General features: G+C 45.0%; 9 protein-coding genes across 9 annotated transcripts; 6 read left to right on the top strand and 3 right to left on the bottom strand.

Moving 5' to 3' along the window:
* The first annotated feature begins 178 nt into the window (after positions 1-178).
* On the top strand, positions 179-2464 carry V1508DRAFT_410787 (cytochrome P450). Its single transcript, XM_066939369.1, has 3 exons — positions 179-462; positions 543-696; positions 776-2464. The coding sequence occupies exons 1-3, from the start codon at positions 309-311 to the stop codon at positions 2040-2042; spliced, it is 1575 nt and encodes a 524-aa protein (XP_066797985.1). The 5' UTR covers positions 179-308; the 3' UTR covers positions 2043-2464.
* On the top strand, positions 2412-4305 carry V1508DRAFT_402332 (Saccharopine dehydrogenase; the record flags this gene model as incomplete). The annotated part of the gene is made up of 6 exons (XM_066938477.1): positions 2412-2450; positions 2672-2801; positions 2901-3027; positions 3080-3190; positions 3243-3492; positions 3544-4305. The coding sequence occupies 6 exons, from the start codon at positions 2412-2414 to the stop codon at positions 4303-4305; spliced, it is 1419 nt and encodes a 472-aa protein (XP_066797984.1).
* Positions 4306-4396: 91 nt separating this feature from the next.
* Positions 4397-5415, bottom strand: V1508DRAFT_410782 (domain of Kin17 curved DNA-binding protein-domain-containing protein). The gene is made up of 2 exons (XM_066939368.1): positions 5254-5415; positions 4397-5189 (listed from the first exon to the last, which is right to left on the bottom strand). The coding sequence occupies exons 1-2, from the start codon at positions 5339-5341 to the stop codon at positions 4531-4533; spliced, it is 747 nt and encodes a 248-aa protein (XP_066797983.1). The 5' UTR covers positions 5342-5415; the 3' UTR covers positions 4397-4530.
* A 135-nt stretch (positions 5416-5550) lies between these two features.
* Positions 5551-7233, top strand: V1508DRAFT_349660 (uncharacterized protein; the record flags this gene model as incomplete). Its single annotated transcript, XM_066936764.1, has 4 exons — positions 5551-6378; positions 6439-6666; positions 6722-6774; positions 6825-7233. The coding sequence occupies 4 exons, from the start codon at positions 5551-5553 to the stop codon at positions 7231-7233; spliced, it is 1518 nt and encodes a 505-aa protein (XP_066797982.1).
* Positions 7234-7263: 30 nt separating this feature from the next.
* On the bottom strand, positions 7264-8953 carry V1508DRAFT_410778 (5'-AMP-activated protein kinase beta subunit, interation domain-containing protein). Its single transcript, XM_066939367.1, has 5 exons — positions 8867-8953; positions 8212-8792; positions 8048-8150; positions 7515-7996; positions 7264-7459 (listed from the first exon to the last, which is right to left on the bottom strand). The coding sequence occupies exons 2-5, from the start codon at positions 8672-8674 to the stop codon at positions 7431-7433; spliced, it is 1077 nt and encodes a 358-aa protein (XP_066797981.1). The 5' UTR covers positions 8675-8792; positions 8867-8953; the 3' UTR covers positions 7264-7430.
* Positions 8777-10287, top strand: V1508DRAFT_410776 (uncharacterized protein). The gene has a single exon (XM_066939366.1). It carries the CDS (start codon positions 9063-9065, stop codon positions 9939-9941), a length of 879 nt encoding a protein of 292 aa, XP_066797980.1. The 5' UTR covers positions 8777-9062; the 3' UTR covers positions 9942-10287.
* A 109-nt stretch (positions 10288-10396) lies between these two features.
* Positions 10397-12737, top strand: V1508DRAFT_453839 (PIG-X). Its single transcript, XM_066942556.1, has 4 exons — positions 10397-10871; positions 10942-11075; positions 11125-11552; positions 11603-12737. The coding sequence occupies exons 1-4, from the start codon at positions 10713-10715 to the stop codon at positions 12481-12483; spliced, it is 1602 nt and encodes a 533-aa protein (XP_066797979.1). The 5' UTR covers positions 10397-10712; the 3' UTR covers positions 12484-12737.
* A 725-nt stretch (positions 12738-13462) lies between these two features.
* Positions 13463-14485, top strand: V1508DRAFT_410771 (uncharacterized protein). Its single transcript, XM_066939365.1, has 2 exons — positions 13463-14162; positions 14223-14485. The coding sequence occupies exons 1-2, from the start codon at positions 13701-13703 to the stop codon at positions 14373-14375; spliced, it is 615 nt and encodes a 204-aa protein (XP_066797978.1). The 5' UTR covers positions 13463-13700; the 3' UTR covers positions 14376-14485.
* A 67-nt stretch (positions 14486-14552) lies between these two features.
* V1508DRAFT_349315 (uncharacterized protein) lies at positions 14553-15539 on the bottom strand (the record flags this gene model as incomplete). The annotated part of the gene is made up of 3 exons (XM_066936752.1): positions 14553-15094; positions 15153-15307; positions 15370-15539. The coding sequence occupies 3 exons, from the start codon at positions 15537-15539 to the stop codon at positions 14553-14555; spliced, it is 867 nt and encodes a 288-aa protein (XP_066797977.1).
* Positions 15540-15636: the final 97 nt, after the last annotated feature.

Below are 15636 nucleotides of genomic sequence, written 5' to 3'. Positions count from 1 at the left end.
GCTCACATAGGGCGTCCGAAAGCATCCGAGTACGAGCAGCCTCATCGCTCCGGTGCGCTATTCGCCAATGTTTAGATTAAGGTTCGGGTGCGATCCGGGCTAGCCCAAAACTTAAAGACCCGAACACGAGAGTTGTGACAGCCTTGTCGGACACCGGGAGCAAGTTATGCTTACCCGGCCGGCGCATCTCTGATCGAACGATCACTGTTCTTCCGCGCAAATAAAATTGTGCATTTTCCGAACTGTTGCTCCTCGCCGTCACCAAGAGTCCTCGCTGCTTCTGTACCTCATTTTCGTCGTCAACCACAATGGCCCTCGAAAACGCCACTACAGAGTCTGTCTTCTTCGACAAGGCGGTTTTATCGTCTAATCTGGGCTCCATTTACACCAGCATTCTTACCGGCGTTTCTCTCTGGAAAATCCTTGCTGGTCTCCTCGTGTTCATTACAATCTACGACCAAAGTACGCGCCCTTATTCTTCTACTGCTCGAAGTTATCTGGTTTTATTTGTCGGGAATTGGTATTGTTAACATTGAGGATAGTTTCCTATGTCACGAAGAAGGGCAGCATTGCCGGCCCCCGGTTCAAGGTTTATCCCATTATTGGTCCTTTCTTGGAGTCCGTGAATCCCAAGTTCGAGGGCTACAAGGCTAAGTGGGCCAGCGGTCCTTTGAGCTGCGTTTCCGTGTTTCATAAGTATGTCTTCTTCGTGCAATTAAGATTATGTGTGTCTTTGTATTTGGACCAAATGCTGACTACATATTCCTTTGTGCAGGTTTGTTGTCATCGCGTCGACACGTGATCTTGCTCGTAAGATTCTAAACTCTCCTGCCTATGTGAAGCCCTGCGTCGTTGATGTTGCTATCAAGCTTCTCAGGCCTACGAACTGGGTTTTCTTGGATGGAAAGGCCCACGTTGATTACCGCAGGGGTCTTAATGGTCTCTTCACTCGCAAGGCGTTGTCAGTTTACCTACCCGGTCAGGAAGATATTTACGACAACTATTTTAAGATATTTCTCGAGATGTCGAAGCATGGCCATGTTCCTTTCATGCACATTTTCCGTGAAATCAACTGCGCTGTCTCATGCCGTACTTTCTGTGGTCATTATATCAGCGAGGAACAGGTCAAGGTTATTGCAGATAACTACTACCGTATCACTGAGGCTCTTGAGCTGGTTAACTTTCCTATCATCCTTCCATTCACCAAGGCCTGGTACGGCAAGAAAGCTGCTGATATGACCCTTGATATATTTCAGCAGTGTGCTGCCATGTCTCGCAAGGCCATGGAGGCCGGCGGTGAGGTTACTTGCACCATGGACGCCTGGATCAAGGAGATGTTTGCGGCTCGTGACAACGTTAAAAAGGACGATGGCACGTCTGGTATCAGCATCCGTGTCTTCACTGACAAGGAGATTTCTGAGACTATATTCACTTTCTTGTTCGCCTCCCAAGATGCTAGCTCCAGTGCAACTACCTGGCTTTTCCAGATCCTTGCTGACCGGCCAGATGTATTCGCCAAGGTTCGTGAAGAGCAGTTGCGCGTCCGTGACTACGATGTCAACAAGAGACTCAATGTCGATATGGTTGATAAGATGACCTACACTCACATGGTTGTCAAAGAGGCACTCCGATACAGACCTCCTGTCATTATGGTTCCCTACTTGGTTAAAAAGGATTATCCCATCTCTCCTGACTATACAGTTCCCAAGGGATCTATGGTTATTCCTACCCTGTACCCTGCTCTCCACGATCCTGAGGTCTATCCTGAGCCCGAGACATTCAACCCTGATCGATGGGTTGGTGACAGTAGTTTGGCCAACAAGGCTTCCAAGAACTGGCTTGTCTTTGGCACTGGACCTCATGTGTGCTTGGGACAGACATATGCGGTTATGAATTTCATTTGCATGCTTGGTAAGGCTGCGCTGTTAATGGACTGGACTCATGAGGTAACTCCCGACTCGGAGGAGATTAAGGTGTTCGCTACCATATTCCCTCAGGATAACTGCAAGTTGAAGTTCACAGCGCAGGAGAGTGCTACTTAAGTTTTAGATCTGGGGTCGGGAGTGTTAGAGTTGGTTAATCTTGTATAATAGCGGTGGTTTCGTTAGAGGTTGTTTATTTAATGGACACTCGGGAGATTCCCGAGCCATTCCTCGCATACACAATTGAAAATTCTTCTCAAAATAAGTTTGGTATGTCGCCATTTATCGGAGTGTGGTATTCTAGAGGCGTTTGACTCCAAAATTGAACTTCTTTCTTTTTGAATAATTAATTAATGTTATTTTCTATCCATGGTTTATATATTCTTATTCAGTAGCAACGTGTAGAATGCAGTCTTTAGTGAACATGTTGAGATATTGATGTATATATTTTCTCCAATCGATATTCGGAGATAGAAGCACTCTAGGCGAATGTCGCAACGGACTTTTGGAAATGATCACAAATATAATGTAATTCTCCAAAGAGTAGTTCCATATCGGTTCGGCCGACTTAGTCTGTGTTGGATAAAGTTGACTGCCTGGGTTTTAGACATCTTGCTTGGGTTCAGGATGTGGCTTAGGGTTGACTAACAAACACGAAAACTTCTCCAACGGTCCTATATTTTTCCGGTTCACACAATCGCTTATTAAAATGACGCAGTAAGTTTCTCTGCATTGGTATCGTTAATTAGCTATGTGATGTCTACTGGGTTGCTAATTGGTCGTTTGTAAACAGAAAAGTACTTCTTCTAGGCTCTGGTTTCGTCGCAAAGCCTACTGTCGATATTCTGGCGGCAAGACCCAACACCGAAGTCACTGTGGGTATGTATACGCAATTGGCTTGCTGTGGAGTCTCAGTGGAAGATAAATTACTCTCTTTGCAAGTTAGTAGCTGTATTCTGGGCCTAACTATTGGTATAGCATGCCGTACTCTTGACAAGGCCAAGGAGTTGGCTGGTGATGCCCCAAACACCAAGGCAATTTCTCTTGACGTCACCGATGAGGCTGCTCTTGACGCTGTCGTCTCTGAGCATGATCTTGCTATTAGGTGCGTGAGACTTACGATATCTATTCGCGACATTTTGCTTACAATGCCATAGCTTGATTCCTTACATTTACCATGCTCTCGTGGTCAAGTCTGCTATCAAGGGCAAGAAGAATGTCTTGACGACTAGCTACGTTTCCCCTGCTATAAAGGCTTTGGAGGCAGAGTATGTTGTTTTATTATTCTCTATCAGAACTACATGCTGAAGACTGTGGCAGTGCCAAGAAGGCAGGAATCCTTGTCTTCAACGAGATTGGCTTGGACCCTGGTATTGACCATCTCTACGCTGTGAAGGCCATCGAGGAGGTTCACGCTAAGGGCGGAAAAATTGTCAGCTTCCTGTCATACTGCGGTGGTCTCCCTGCCCCCGAGGCCTCGGACAACCCACTGGGATACAAATTCTCTTGGTCTTCCCGTGGAGTCCTTCTCGCCCTCCGCAACAATGCTCGCTTCTGGCAGGATGGCAAGGTATAAATTGTGATTCAATTTCCTTAGATATGTCATTAACGTATGGATTAGGTCGTAGAAATTCCTGGAAAAGACCTCATGAAGTCCGCTAAGCCTTACTTCATCTATCCCGGCTATGCTTTCCTTGCTTATGGTAACCGAGATTCGACGATCTATAAGGAGCTCTACAACATTCCTGAGGCTCAGACCGTTATTCGTGGGACCCTCCGATACCAGGGTTTCACCGAGTTCGTCCTTGTACTTGTCGACCTCGGATTCTTGGATGAAACTCCGGTTGAATATTTGAAGGAAGCCATTCCCTGGAAGGAAGCCTTCGCCAAGCTCATTGGCGCCAAATCCAGCAATGAGGCTGATCTTTTGGCTGCGATCGATGCGAAGGCATCGTTCCCTAATGAAGAGGAGCGGTCTAGAATCATCAACGGTTTCCGCTGGTTGGGTCTTTTCAGCGAGACCCCTATCAAACCAAGAGGCAACGCGTTAGACACTTTTTGCGCTACTTTGGAGGAGCTTATGCAGTACGAGGAGGGTGAACGTGACCTTGTCATGTTGCAGCACAAGTTCGGCATCGAGTGGGCTGACGGCTCAACGGAGACTCGTACCTCCACTCTGGTCGACTACGGCGACCCTAAGGGATACTCGTCCATGGCCAAACTCGTTGGTACCCCTTGCGGCCTTGCCGCATCGCTCATCCTGGACGGATTTTACAAGCAGACTGGTGTTGTCGCCCCACTTAGCTCTGAGATCTGCGATCCTTTGAGGGAGATCTTAAAAGAGAAGTACAATATCTATATGACTGAGAAGACTGTGAACTAGGTTTATCGCCGATTAGATTAGACATATGGCTAGATGAGCTTGATATGCTATTCGTTGTGTACAACGTATAATTTAAAAGTACTATGCTCTGTTTGTCACAATAATTGCAATAATAATTATACGGATCTATTTATGTACAACCCAAACCTCGTAAATGCAAAGCCCAGCAACACCAATTACAAGACTAACGAACTAAAATACATGCACCAACTTTCACCAAGTTGTTTACTTTAACTTCAACCGCTTTGGTGTCGCTGTGGCGGTTACTGTTGGCTTTTTGCCGAAACTAAGCGCAAGCTTGATCGGTTGCGTTCCGTCGCGCTGAAGTTCCTTAGTGTACTTGGCATCGTCCGACTCCGACTTATTTTCATCGCTCTCGCCTGCCTTCGTTTTAATCTTTTTTAGCTCTTCGCTCTCCATTTTCGCCTTCTTGACCTGCCATTCCAATTGTTTCTGTTCTCGCTCCAGGTCGTCCTTATCGCCCCTCTCCCGCTTATGAGCGAGGTCACGTCGCCTGATAGATTCTGGCGAGTTATCAATATACGCAATCGTATATCCGCCTTCCTTGCCCGGATCAATTTCAACCTTACAAATCCCTTGATCCCCCAAATACTTCACAAATTCTGACAAAGACACCCATCGAGTGGCATTCATGTGAATATGATTTCGATCGGAGATATACTCCTGATAGAATTTATTGAAATTGATCTTCTTTTCACCGTGGCTCGATTTGAGCAGTGAAACGAAATCCCGCTTGAACTGCTCCGAGTATTCTGCAATCTTCCTTTGTGGATTTTCACCGATGATGAGCATTTGGCGGACATGGCTTTCCGATTGCGTGTGGCAACGGAAACCGTTTTCATCTCGACATTGCTTTTCGCACACTATTAAATATTAGTACTAAAATATTCTGTTTAGCCCAATGTCGAGCAATCGTGGACGAAATACCTTGACAATACCAACGTAGCCGTTGAAGGCCCTTAGCCTTCATTTTATTGGCAATATATTTTGGTGTTCCGACTTCGGCTCGCCCCATTCTGATAATATCCGCTGTTTTGTAGACTGCGATAACTGATGATGGATTGAAATGGGAGAGTAGTGTTGTGTGCCACCCGGGCTCGTCGCTGACCGAAAGCCTCCAAACTTTAAATCCGCTTGGGACTTCTAGACAAAATTTGTTGCTGCAAGATCGCCTTGGCTCACCTTATGGCACAGTATTACAGAGGTTATCTGGAAGACAGCGACATGACAGTAGATACGGAATTTGAGATTCAGTCCGATGCCTTCATGGACTGGTTGCGAGCGCATTCAGGCGTGCGGATATCCAGTAAAATAAGTCTCCGCGATCTTCGGGCGCAGCAACAAGGTCGGGGCGTGATCGCGAGCGCGGATATCAATGACGGCGACGTCCTTTTTTCAATCCCGCGGTCTGTTACGTTAAGTATAGAGAATTCCGGGATTACGGAGAAAATACCCGAGATCGTGGAATTAGATCATTGGATAGGAATGATTGTGACGATGATGGCGGAAAATAAGCCTGATTCACGGTGGAAGCCGTATTTTGACGTACTGCCCAAAAAGTTCACAACGCCTATGTTTTGGTCAAAATCCGATCTAGAGGAATTGAATGGAACTACAGTGTTGACCCAACTGGGAAAAGATGATGCGGAGGCTACCTACAAAGATGTTGTCTTGCCGATCGTTAAGAAGCATAGAGACGTTTTTGGAAAAATTGATCACTCAATAGATGCATATCATAGAATGGGATCGCTCATTCTGTCTTACAGCTTTGACATTGAACGAGAGGGTCAGTCTGATGAGAATGAATGGGACGGAGATGAGAATGAAGAGGAGAAACTTGTCGAGGAGCTTCCGGCCGTCGAGGAATCTGATTCTGACGACGAAGGGGTGTCAGTAGAAGCTGAGAACGAAGATGAAAATGACGCTCTGAATGGAAATGATGAAGATGTTATTGAAGTTGAAGAAGAGGAGGACAATGACGACGATCAGAAATTTTTGAAGGCAATGGTTCCAATGGCGGATATGCTGAATGGAGACTCTGATCTATGTAATGTACGGTGGGCCTTATTTACGACTCGACAGACAGTTTAGCGCGGCTAATTTCCAATTTAGGCTAAGTTATTCTACTCGAAAGAAAATTTAGAAATGAGAGCCACCAAGTTTATTCCTGAAGGTAGTCAAATATACAACACATACGGCGACTTGCCAAACGCCGATCTTCTCCGTCGTTATGGATATGTTCGATATGGCAAGACGAAGAATGACGTTGTTGAAGTCGAAACTCAGCTCGTAATTGACAGCACTGCCCATAGATTATCCGAGACTCATCTGAAAAAGAGAGTACGTCCATCTCCCTTCTCTTTAGTTGTATTGTACTAGGGTAACCATTATATAGATAGATTTCATGATCGAAGTCGACCAAGAAGGGGATGAAGAGCTCCTTGATGAGTAAGTACTCACAGTTTGAGATATTGCGGCTGGGGCTAATCTGTTTACAGCTACATTCAAATCTCAATCTCTTCCTCAGCAATTCCGACATCGGCTCTCCTTCTTACTTACATTCTCATGTTAAATCCGACAGCCTTTAGAAATTTGAGGAAGCAGGGGCACGACGCAGTTCAAAGTATCACCCGCAAGGAACTCAAATCAGAGGAACAGCGCGAGCTCTGGACTGCGATTATCAAAAAGAAATTGGCCCAGTACAAGACGGACATTGTGACGGACGAAAATTTGATTCTTGAAACGCCTCCGAACCGTAACCTTAACCTGCGGAACGCCATTGAAGTCCGACTATCTGAGAAGCGTATATTAGAAGCAGCTGTGAAGAAAGTCCGAGAGTGGAAGATTAAGGACAAGAAGAGACGAAAGGAGTTTTCTACCAGGCCCTCGAAGCGAGGCAAGAACTAATTAGCGGTGTTTTGAATAGTATGGCAAATTGTACTTTAGAACACATAAATGGACAATGGTAGAGCATTTCATTAATATACACTTAGTACATGATCCACGAATTAATTTAAACGGACAAATATCACGAACAGAAACAAGGACTCCTTATGCCAACCAAGAAGAGAAATGTTGTCTTATCACAGTATGAACAATGTGAATCAAAGCGGTGCATAGAGTATTTGTGTGACTATCACGAGTCAGCGTCACATCCGCTAATTTCTAAAGTAGTTTCAAAATCATACCATATTTTCTAGCATATCTGCTTACGCTAGCTACAGCGAGAACATTGTGCTTAATAGAGGTAGTCGCCAGATGGTTTAAAACCACATGATTCGGAATAGGCAAGACACTACTGTCATCCTTCTCCGTAGAATTTGTATTGAGAATGACAGTTTCGAGATGAGGTGGAAGATATGGCGGTGCAGCGTAATCTTCCGATATATATCTTTCAGTTGCTTCCGGATTCGTGAAAATCTCTGGAATTTCACTGGTGTATTCCAGTGGTGGTATTAAAATTGTGTCTTCGAACTTTTCTTCCTCCAATTGGTTCTCGCGCTCCAAGGAGGGGAGGTCTAGAGAGCTAACTTCTATGTAGTTAACAAGATTTCCCATTGAATCAGTAGCGGTCGGTAGCGCATCTGAACAGCGTAGCTCATTGTCCACAACAAATCGTATCCGGTGAGTACCAGGCGGTAAGTTGACTACTGTTGAAAACTCATTTCCACTACATCAATCAGTAAACACAATGTTGGGGACTTCCTTGAACAACACATACTTCCGGGTCAATTTAATCATTTTTCTCCATCCAGTGAATGTGCCAGTGACATAGACCTTTTTACCACCATGAACCCAGCTAATAAGTGTTGGAACGGTTTGATCTATTAATCCACCAGTTAGTTGTCGGATAAGTTTCAGGAATATCACAGAAGGAGCATTTACCGCTTGGTTCGCCATACGATATATCGATCTCCTCCCCAGAAAGCATTTTCGAAACTGGTTTCCCTGTCAGGGCTGCCTCCTCTGCAGGCTTGTCTGTCGTAGATTCAACATTTTCACCTAGCTTAAGTCGTTGCAATTGAATATCGTCGACGACGCTCTCCGCGTGCTCCGCAACAGCTTCTGAATTTATCGCATCATCCTCGGCGTTCTCTCGATGCAGCGCGCTCGGTTGTGAATCGAGCGACTCAGAACTCAAAGCTTCCACTATTGATTTTATTGACTTCGCCCTCTTATCTACCTGAATTTCTTGGGATTTGAAAGGAGTCCCCGATTCGTTAACGTGGTTGTGCGTGATATAGACTGACGACGTGTCCTGCGGGCTGGTTAGTTCTGACCCAGTCCTCGACTGCTCCTCAGTCGAGGGTACCTCAGACGGCCGCTCCTGGGAAGTCGAGTTTCCCATTTTGCAGTTCTATTGAGACCACGAGCAATACGAAAGTGACTGGCAAAAATAAATATCAGTGTGACGACGACGTACTGGCATTTATCTGGTCTTCAATCAGATCGGCAACTTGTGGGGGCTGTGATAGCCGGGTAACTCGGCTTGTTCTCAGTAGCTGCTACATCGCTGAGCTCATCGCACTAACAAACTCACTTTGCACCAACATAATCAACGACTCGCCCCACTTTGGTCATTGATCACTGATCCACGGAATAGGCCCTACGTTCACGTATTCGGATGTCACCTCCGGTCAAGTAACTAATAAATACTTCGAAGATAGATCCATGCTACTCTCTCCCCCATATGCCTCCTCGACACTCATGAAATTATTGCTCCATATGAATTGCACATGATATTGCATAATAGTTATCAGGGGGGCAGCATGTCTGTAATCGGCGTTTTGTGGGCAGTCTGCAGAGCTCCGGTTCTCATCCCGGTTCGAATTCTTGTTTACTTTATTCGACTGATATTCTGGCCGGTTCCGACCATATTCCGCTTCTTCTATAGAATTGTCAAAGCTGTCTTGTTCCCCCAGACATTGCTAAATGCGTTCGGACCGCTATATTTTTTCTTTTTCACTTCAATCAGTATCGGAATAGTTATCGGACTTTGTTTTGGAGTGGCTTCTAAGGTACTGCAATTTGTCCTTGGAATATCAAAATCACAGAGAGTATCTGTGGCTGAAACGCAATTGTTGAAAGATGGTCGCGGAGTGAAGTTGAAGAAGGCAACCGCCTCTATAAATGGACGAAAAGTAGAGAAGTTTGCAGATTCAGAGAAGGACAAGGATGTCGAGACGAAATTGTTATCATTAACTACCCCCCGAAGGAGAGAAGTACCGTTCCCTTATGCGACACAGAATGGCGTGATTAAGCGTGAAGCTGTCGACACTAAAGAGCTTACACCGGCAGATATAGTTGCGTACAATGACGACCGATTGTTCGAGACGTTCAGCAGCAATGCAACACAGCTGAGGTACATATCGTCGATGCCGATTGAGTCGGAGACCTCGTTGCGGCATTCTGCTCTTATGGGGCGACATCCGCCGACGATTTTAGAGGAAGAGGAAGAAGACAATAATCTGGGAGCAGCGGGAATCGCAGCAGAAGTCAACTACAGAAGAACACGTGATAGTTATACAAAGCCTGAGAGCAAAAGGCTGATGGGTCTTACTGAGAGAAACCTTAATGCAAATCGTTCGGTTGGAATTCAAACCTGGAGATCGTAATCTTCTGAGGTCGGGTAGCACAAAGGTTACTTGATTTTATCATAGTTGTGCATTCGTTGGATACGATGGTGAATTGCGGGATATAATTTTTTGGCGTTATTGGTGGCTCATTAATGTATTTATATGTAATGTCGTATGAACTGATAATCTTTATGTTGGAAGTCATGCAGAGTAACGGTGGTGGCTATCTTTCAACAACTGATTACATGGCCTCTAATTATACATGATTGTTAGCTTTATTTATTTGTCATGAAGGCTACAGAGGAAGTTCGTAATCAATACTAAATTAGTAATAGCCGTAGTTGTGTTATCTGCAATGATGAGTTGCATTGGTTCATGGGTTTAGGGTATCAGTATCGAAAAGTCTAATTTTGATTGTCATCCTAAATTTTCACATTTAAAGCAAAACAAAATATCATCGCTGTATTGGGTAATTCGAACCACATGCCTATCCACTCGGTTCGATTCCAGCGATTAGTTGACACAAATTTGAATAGCTAATGTGGCCTAGTCGTATTACCACATAATATGTTTGAACTGTATATCTTGTAGAGGTGGTATATTGTAGAAATATTGACATGTTGTGAAAGCGTTTTGATGGGCGCTAAATAATCCCTATATCCTTGAAACCGTAGTCATCGGTTGCAAATAATTTTAGCTGGGATGCTGTTGACTGTCGCATCCTTCCACCTTCAACCAGCTTTCCGAACGATCCAGACGTCTGACTATTTGACTATTTGATTGCTTTGTTTAGATCTAGTCGACGGTAACATGGCATCCATTAGACAGCGCCATACGTTTATTGTGCACTCTCAATTTCGTGACACGGCCGACACACTCAATTTGAGCAAGGACAAGCTGACACTAAATGATGTGCCCGGAACCAGACAAGATAGACTAATTGTGACAACGGATCATCTTAAGGAGAGGGTAATTACATTTTGTTGTGCTTTATTGCATTAAAGAGTTTTGGAGGAGTGGCAATTGATAGAGCTGGCAGGATATCCTACAAGCGGTCGACAACATTCGAATTGAAATAGTTTCGCGAGAGAATTTCGCGCACATAGCACCATTTAGCAGACAATTGGCTTGGGGTACACATATTAATGTGGTTCCTACGGAAATATTCAACTGGTATGCAACATTCGTTACTGCAGCGCTGCGAATGCTCACATATGTATAGGAACGGATTTTGCAAGTGGATTCAGTCGTCAGTGAATTCGGAAATCGCCTGTATTGGACAAGAATCTTTTATTGAGGTCCCTTACGGTTATTATCTACATTCGCCGTACACAGATTCCTCGCAGCTGCTCTCATATATCGAGAATAATTACTCATATGCTAAGCCAGATATAGTATCTGAGGTGGAGGAAGCGAGCACCGCCAATTACATAAGTTTGTCACTGAACAAAAACTCTACAGATAATAAAACTGCTGGTCGTCTCATAGCAGAGGTGTATTGGTACTATGGGCGTTGGACGAAGACAGTTAAGGCTGGCGGTCCCGATCACAGAGTCGAAGTCGGCCTGCTGGGAAAAATTGCCGACGATCCCCAGGGGGAATTGACATATGGTGGAATTCTGGCTGTCATTGGGGAGAATGAGCAGTTTGGTATGGATTCTAATTATATTAGGTTACAATTCTGGCTAACATCGCAACAGTCCCCACGTTGTTTGATTTCTCTCCCAGACATCGGAGCGTTTACCAACCAGCAGTCTATTATCCTGATTTCCGGCAGCCGTACGGACTTCATCCTAAGCATTTAACCACAGTACTTGGAGACATTTCACCTCCTCGGAAAAGAATCACCGCGATAGACGTGGGTGGGGAGGACGGCGAGATAGATGTGTCAGAGGCATCAACGTCATGCGGACTCTATGGGTATTATGTCCTGCCTAACTTCATATTTGTCGATAAGTATCAGGTCTCAGACTTAGCTGATGCCCAAGCTGGCGGTATTAAGAGAGTTGTGGGCATATGGGGCGAGACAGATTTAGAAATACCAGTGTGGATGGTTGAGAAGTGGGGGAGCACGATGCTATTAGAATTAATCCCACCAGAACAGCCTCTACTTGCAGGAGGAATGCCGCACCTAGATATTGAAATTCCTATGCATTCCAGGTACGAGGTTCCAAGATGGAATACGACAAGACTCAAACACGACGTGCCTTGGCCGACATTATTTTGGGCTTGCAACAGCTCAGCGGAGCCCGATATGGCAACAAGTCCTTTCGACAGCAACGGCCTCGGTCATGAATACTTTTTCGATCCCGGCACAATGTTTTACTACTTGCACCCTAATCAGACAATCTCAAATCCAGTCAATAAGACATATTTAGTCACCAATCTCAACATCCCTGTGGTTCCATTAGAAGCTTACAAATATGTCCAACCATGGACAGTCATTGTCATATTACTAGGGTGCATGTGGATTTTCTACAAAGCGTTTCTTGGATTTAGACGCGATGGTGGAATTAGGAAGGCATCAGGCGTCAAACCTGATAAGAATAAGTTGGAAAAGAAAGGACCGAAGACGGAGTAGTGAATGACAGCATTTGATCTATAGACATAATTTAGAGAATTGTACAGATTTTGTAGCAATTATCCTTGTCGTCTATATTCTTCTCGGATCACTCTCAGCAATCATATTCAGTAGATTGTTTTAACTGGAGCTGTCAAGGAGCCAAGTTTTTTTAGATCCTCTCTGTCCCCAAGCAGTGCATGCAAAGCTATCGATGACCTCACTTTCTTGTACATTGTAGTCTGATAATGTCGATGTTAAGCCTAGGCCTTTGATAAGCCTTGTCGCCGCATTGGCAAAGATGCGCAGTCTTCATAGAGTGGCTCTATTTTACGGTATCATCCTTACTAATGGCAAACTCTGCCAGTAGAAACGCATCTATTGGATAATTGTCAGCTTTCCAGCAAATTACCGTCGCTAATAATGACGAAAGCTGAGTTATTCTATACCTGGCTTCCGGAGTCTGGCCCAAACTGTGACTCCAGGCGTTGGGCGATTAATATCGTTCTATGTTCTTACGAAGTGAATAAATCCGTCGATGCTTGCCGGAGCATTCGGCGTAGTTTACTAAATACAACCGTGGACAAGTTATTGAGAATGACTAGACTTCATCGATTATAGGTCTCCTATTGTTTACTTTGATAAATAGACAACGACAGTTGACACACGAAATTACTCCCACAGATATCAGAATATCAATAGTCTTCGGGATAGGCACGGATAGACGGATAGCGGATACATCCGTGGATATCCGTCGTGGATACCGCAGCGGATAGAGAATCTGCGGATATGGATACGGATACAGATATAGATATTTACCTGGATACGTATACGGATATGGATAAGAAAATTTGGCCTGGACATTATCCGTGCCGATCCCTAAATTTAATAGTCTAATTCATTCTATCTAAATCCAGTCCGATATACTGTATTTGGTACAGTATAGTAGTCATGCCGTGTTACCCACTACAGATAATTCACGAGCTGTGCACCGCTGTCACGTAACGGGACTTGAACGCGTTCTTTAGAGCGGTGCTTGTACCTGTGACGTCACGATCTTATATCCTCTCTAAACAGGTCGAGCGCGACAGTGATCGCCGATATATAAGACCTAACACACGAGTCCATAGACGACATATCTGGCTGAATGTTGCGCTAGCGTATGCCACAAGCGATCTCTGGCACTAACGTCCTAGATCTTTGTCGGGAAAGTGAAAAGCCATCCTATTTCTTACGCAATGGGAATTATCTCGATGTTTAAGACGGGCGTGATACCTATCTGTGCTCGCGTCGCTCCCCAAACTTCGTTACTGCCCAAATCAACAGGTTCGAGATTTTGTCAAAACGCGATGCGAATTTCGGGGCGACAGCAGTTAGCGACTAAAGCACGACTTTATCAGAGTAATTCAACCATTAATTGGAGACGCGGCGTTGTGTATTCGTCAGTGTCGGCCTTCACATTCTTCACATCAGGATCTTCAAAGATCCTGTGCGATGCTACGGGTGGTCGCAAGCACTACTCGGATTCAAGTGGGGCAGTTGCCCGAGAAATCGCCCCAGCTGAGCCAAAGCAAGTAGGTGGTCTTGATTATCGGGAGCTTGCCATCGGGAGTTTCACTGGATTATTTGTTGGATTATTGATAGGCAAACTCAGTCGCGTACTCGTGTTTCTAGCAGGAAGTACATATCTACTTCTCCAAGTGAGTATTAATCTTCATCGACCCTTGGGGTACTTGCAAATTGACTGACATATTGCACAGTTCCTTGCTAGCCGACGGGTGATCACGCTGCCGTACAATCGATTTTACACATGGGCAAAGAAGCGCTATGGAAATAAGGAATTAATTTTGGAGAACTTGTCGTTCAAGGTTGCCTTTGGTGCAGCAATGATTGTCGCTGCTGCAAGCTCATAGTAGTCTGCTACGGAATTTTGATATGTATCTGGTCCATCGGTTGTTATGGTGGTACAACTTTAGTAGCCATGTAATAGCATGGCATGTATTGTTAATAAAATAATTTGCACAAATTACAAAGTCACCTCATATCACCACCCTGTTCATAGAATTCAAGTAATTATCTCATCATATAAGTTATCTCCTAGAAGTGCCACCGAATCCTGTTGACGGTCTGTCGCGGCCGTCACGATCACTTGATACCGAGCTTGAGCTTCTAAAGGAGCTTCTGCCACCGAATGGAGATCCGTGTCGTCTTGCCCCAGAGCCATAATCATCATAAAACATGGTGTTATCTGCGGTAGTTGGCCGGGAATTGGAGAATCGATGATACAACGCAGAAGCAGCTGCCCCTGCTCCTAAACCAGACCAAAATCCCGGTCTCCATTGCCGTTCTTGTTGATATTGCTGCCATTGTCGGCGTTGATCGCCTTGTGTAGATGAAAACCACTTGCCGCTCCCACTATTACTATCATAACGAGAATAAGGCGGTGGAGGTGGCCCGCCGTCTCCTCCGGTATCGTCGTCATTATTGAACAGGCTTCCAAAAAATGAACGTGTTGGTCGGCGTCGCCCGGGTGTTGCGCTGTTATTTCGCCGACTTGAAAAGTACCAAGCCAGACAGTATGCCAAGGCAATGAAGCCAAGGAACATTAGCAGAGTCGATAAGGATGAGGAGTCTAAATCAACACAGCGGCGGTTAGCTTTAATGCGATTCAGCGAGACACTTGCACTTACCATGAGATCTACCATATAACTTGAAGTGACTCCCATAACGAGCATAGCCAGCATCTGTCAGATGTATGGTATATTCCACACCGCAAGATCCGCGTAAAATATATGGATCATCGGAAGACGAATATCCTTCACAGACCACATCTGTCTTACCGAGCCTAGATATTACCGTTAGATAAATAATTTTCACTGTCGATGTAATCTGTAGCTGACCGCTTACCTGAAGTATCCAGGAATGTCCGCTGAGCACTTCCATTGCACGTCCTCGCTGCCTCCCTCTCCAGATCCCATGTTCCTGCATTGCATGACCTCGACTTCGTATAGACCTTTAGCATCTCCACCAACCACTTTCAGCTGGGGAATAGGCTTCAGGCGTCTACCTGTAGTCATGACATCTTTTCGTAATGTTAATGTCTGTACTTTTGATAGTAGCCCCTTTTTGTCACCTCCAAATGCTGAGATCGACTGGGGAAGGGCCAGAATCAAG

This window comes from Lipomyces doorenjongii, assembly GCF_038497915.1.
Source record: "Lipomyces doorenjongii strain NRRL Y-27504 unplaced genomic scaffold V1508scaffold_6, whole genome shotgun sequence".
Classification (NCBI taxonomy): Eukaryota; Fungi; Ascomycota; class Lipomycetes; order Lipomycetales; family Lipomycetaceae; genus Lipomyces; species Lipomyces doorenjongii.
Note: the sequence above shows the minus strand (reverse complement) of the source record. Positions and strands in the feature narration are given on the sequence as shown.

Excerpts from the sequence above, each read along its gene's own strand:
- V1508DRAFT_410787 (XM_066939369.1), top strand. The coding sequence starts at position 309 with ATGGCCCTCGAAAACGCCACTACAGAGTCTGTCTTCTTCGACAAGGCG. Across the intron at positions 463-542 it reads CATTACAATCTACGACCAAA|TTTCCTATGTCACGAAGAAG; the intron begins GTACGCGCCCTT and ends CATTGAGGATAG. Across the intron at positions 697-775 it reads TGCGTTTCCGTGTTTCATAA|GTTTGTTGTCATCGCGTCGA; the intron begins GTATGTCTTCTT and ends TCCTTTGTGCAG.
- V1508DRAFT_410782 (XM_066939368.1), bottom strand. The coding sequence starts at position 5,341 with ATGGGGCGAGCCGAAGTCGGAACACCAAAATATATTGCCAATAAAATG. Across the intron at positions 5,190-5,253 it reads GCTACGTTGGTATTGTCAAG|TGTGCGAAAAGCAATGTCGA; the intron begins GTATTTCGTCCA and ends AATATTTAATAG.
- V1508DRAFT_410778 (XM_066939367.1), bottom strand. The coding sequence starts at position 8,674 with ATGGGAAACTCGACTTCCCAGGAGCGGCCGTCTGAGGTACCCTCGACT. Across the intron at positions 7,997-8,047 it reads ATGATTAAATTGACCCGGAA|TGGAAATGAGTTTTCAACAG; the intron begins GTATGTGTTGTT and ends TGATTGATGTAG. Across the intron at positions 7,460-7,514 it reads CAGATATGCTAGAAAATATG|TCACACAAATACTCTATGCA; the intron begins GTATGATTTTGA and ends GACTCGTGATAG.
- V1508DRAFT_410776 (XM_066939366.1), top strand. The coding sequence starts at position 9,063 with ATGATATTGCATAATAGTTATCAGGGGGGCAGCATGTCTGTAATCGGC.
- V1508DRAFT_453839 (XM_066942556.1), top strand. The coding sequence starts at position 10,713 with ATGGCATCCATTAGACAGCGCCATACGTTTATTGTGCACTCTCAATTT. Across the intron at positions 10,872-10,941 it reads CGGATCATCTTAAGGAGAGG|GATATCCTACAAGCGGTCGA; the intron begins GTAATTACATTT and ends TAGAGCTGGCAG. Across the intron at positions 11,076-11,124 it reads CCTACGGAAATATTCAACTG|GAACGGATTTTGCAAGTGGA; the intron begins GTATGCAACATT and ends ACATATGTATAG.
- V1508DRAFT_410771 (XM_066939365.1), top strand. The coding sequence starts at position 13,701 with ATGGGAATTATCTCGATGTTTAAGACGGGCGTGATACCTATCTGTGCT. Across the intron at positions 14,163-14,222 it reads GTACATATCTACTTCTCCAA|TTCCTTGCTAGCCGACGGGT; the intron begins GTGAGTATTAAT and ends CATATTGCACAG.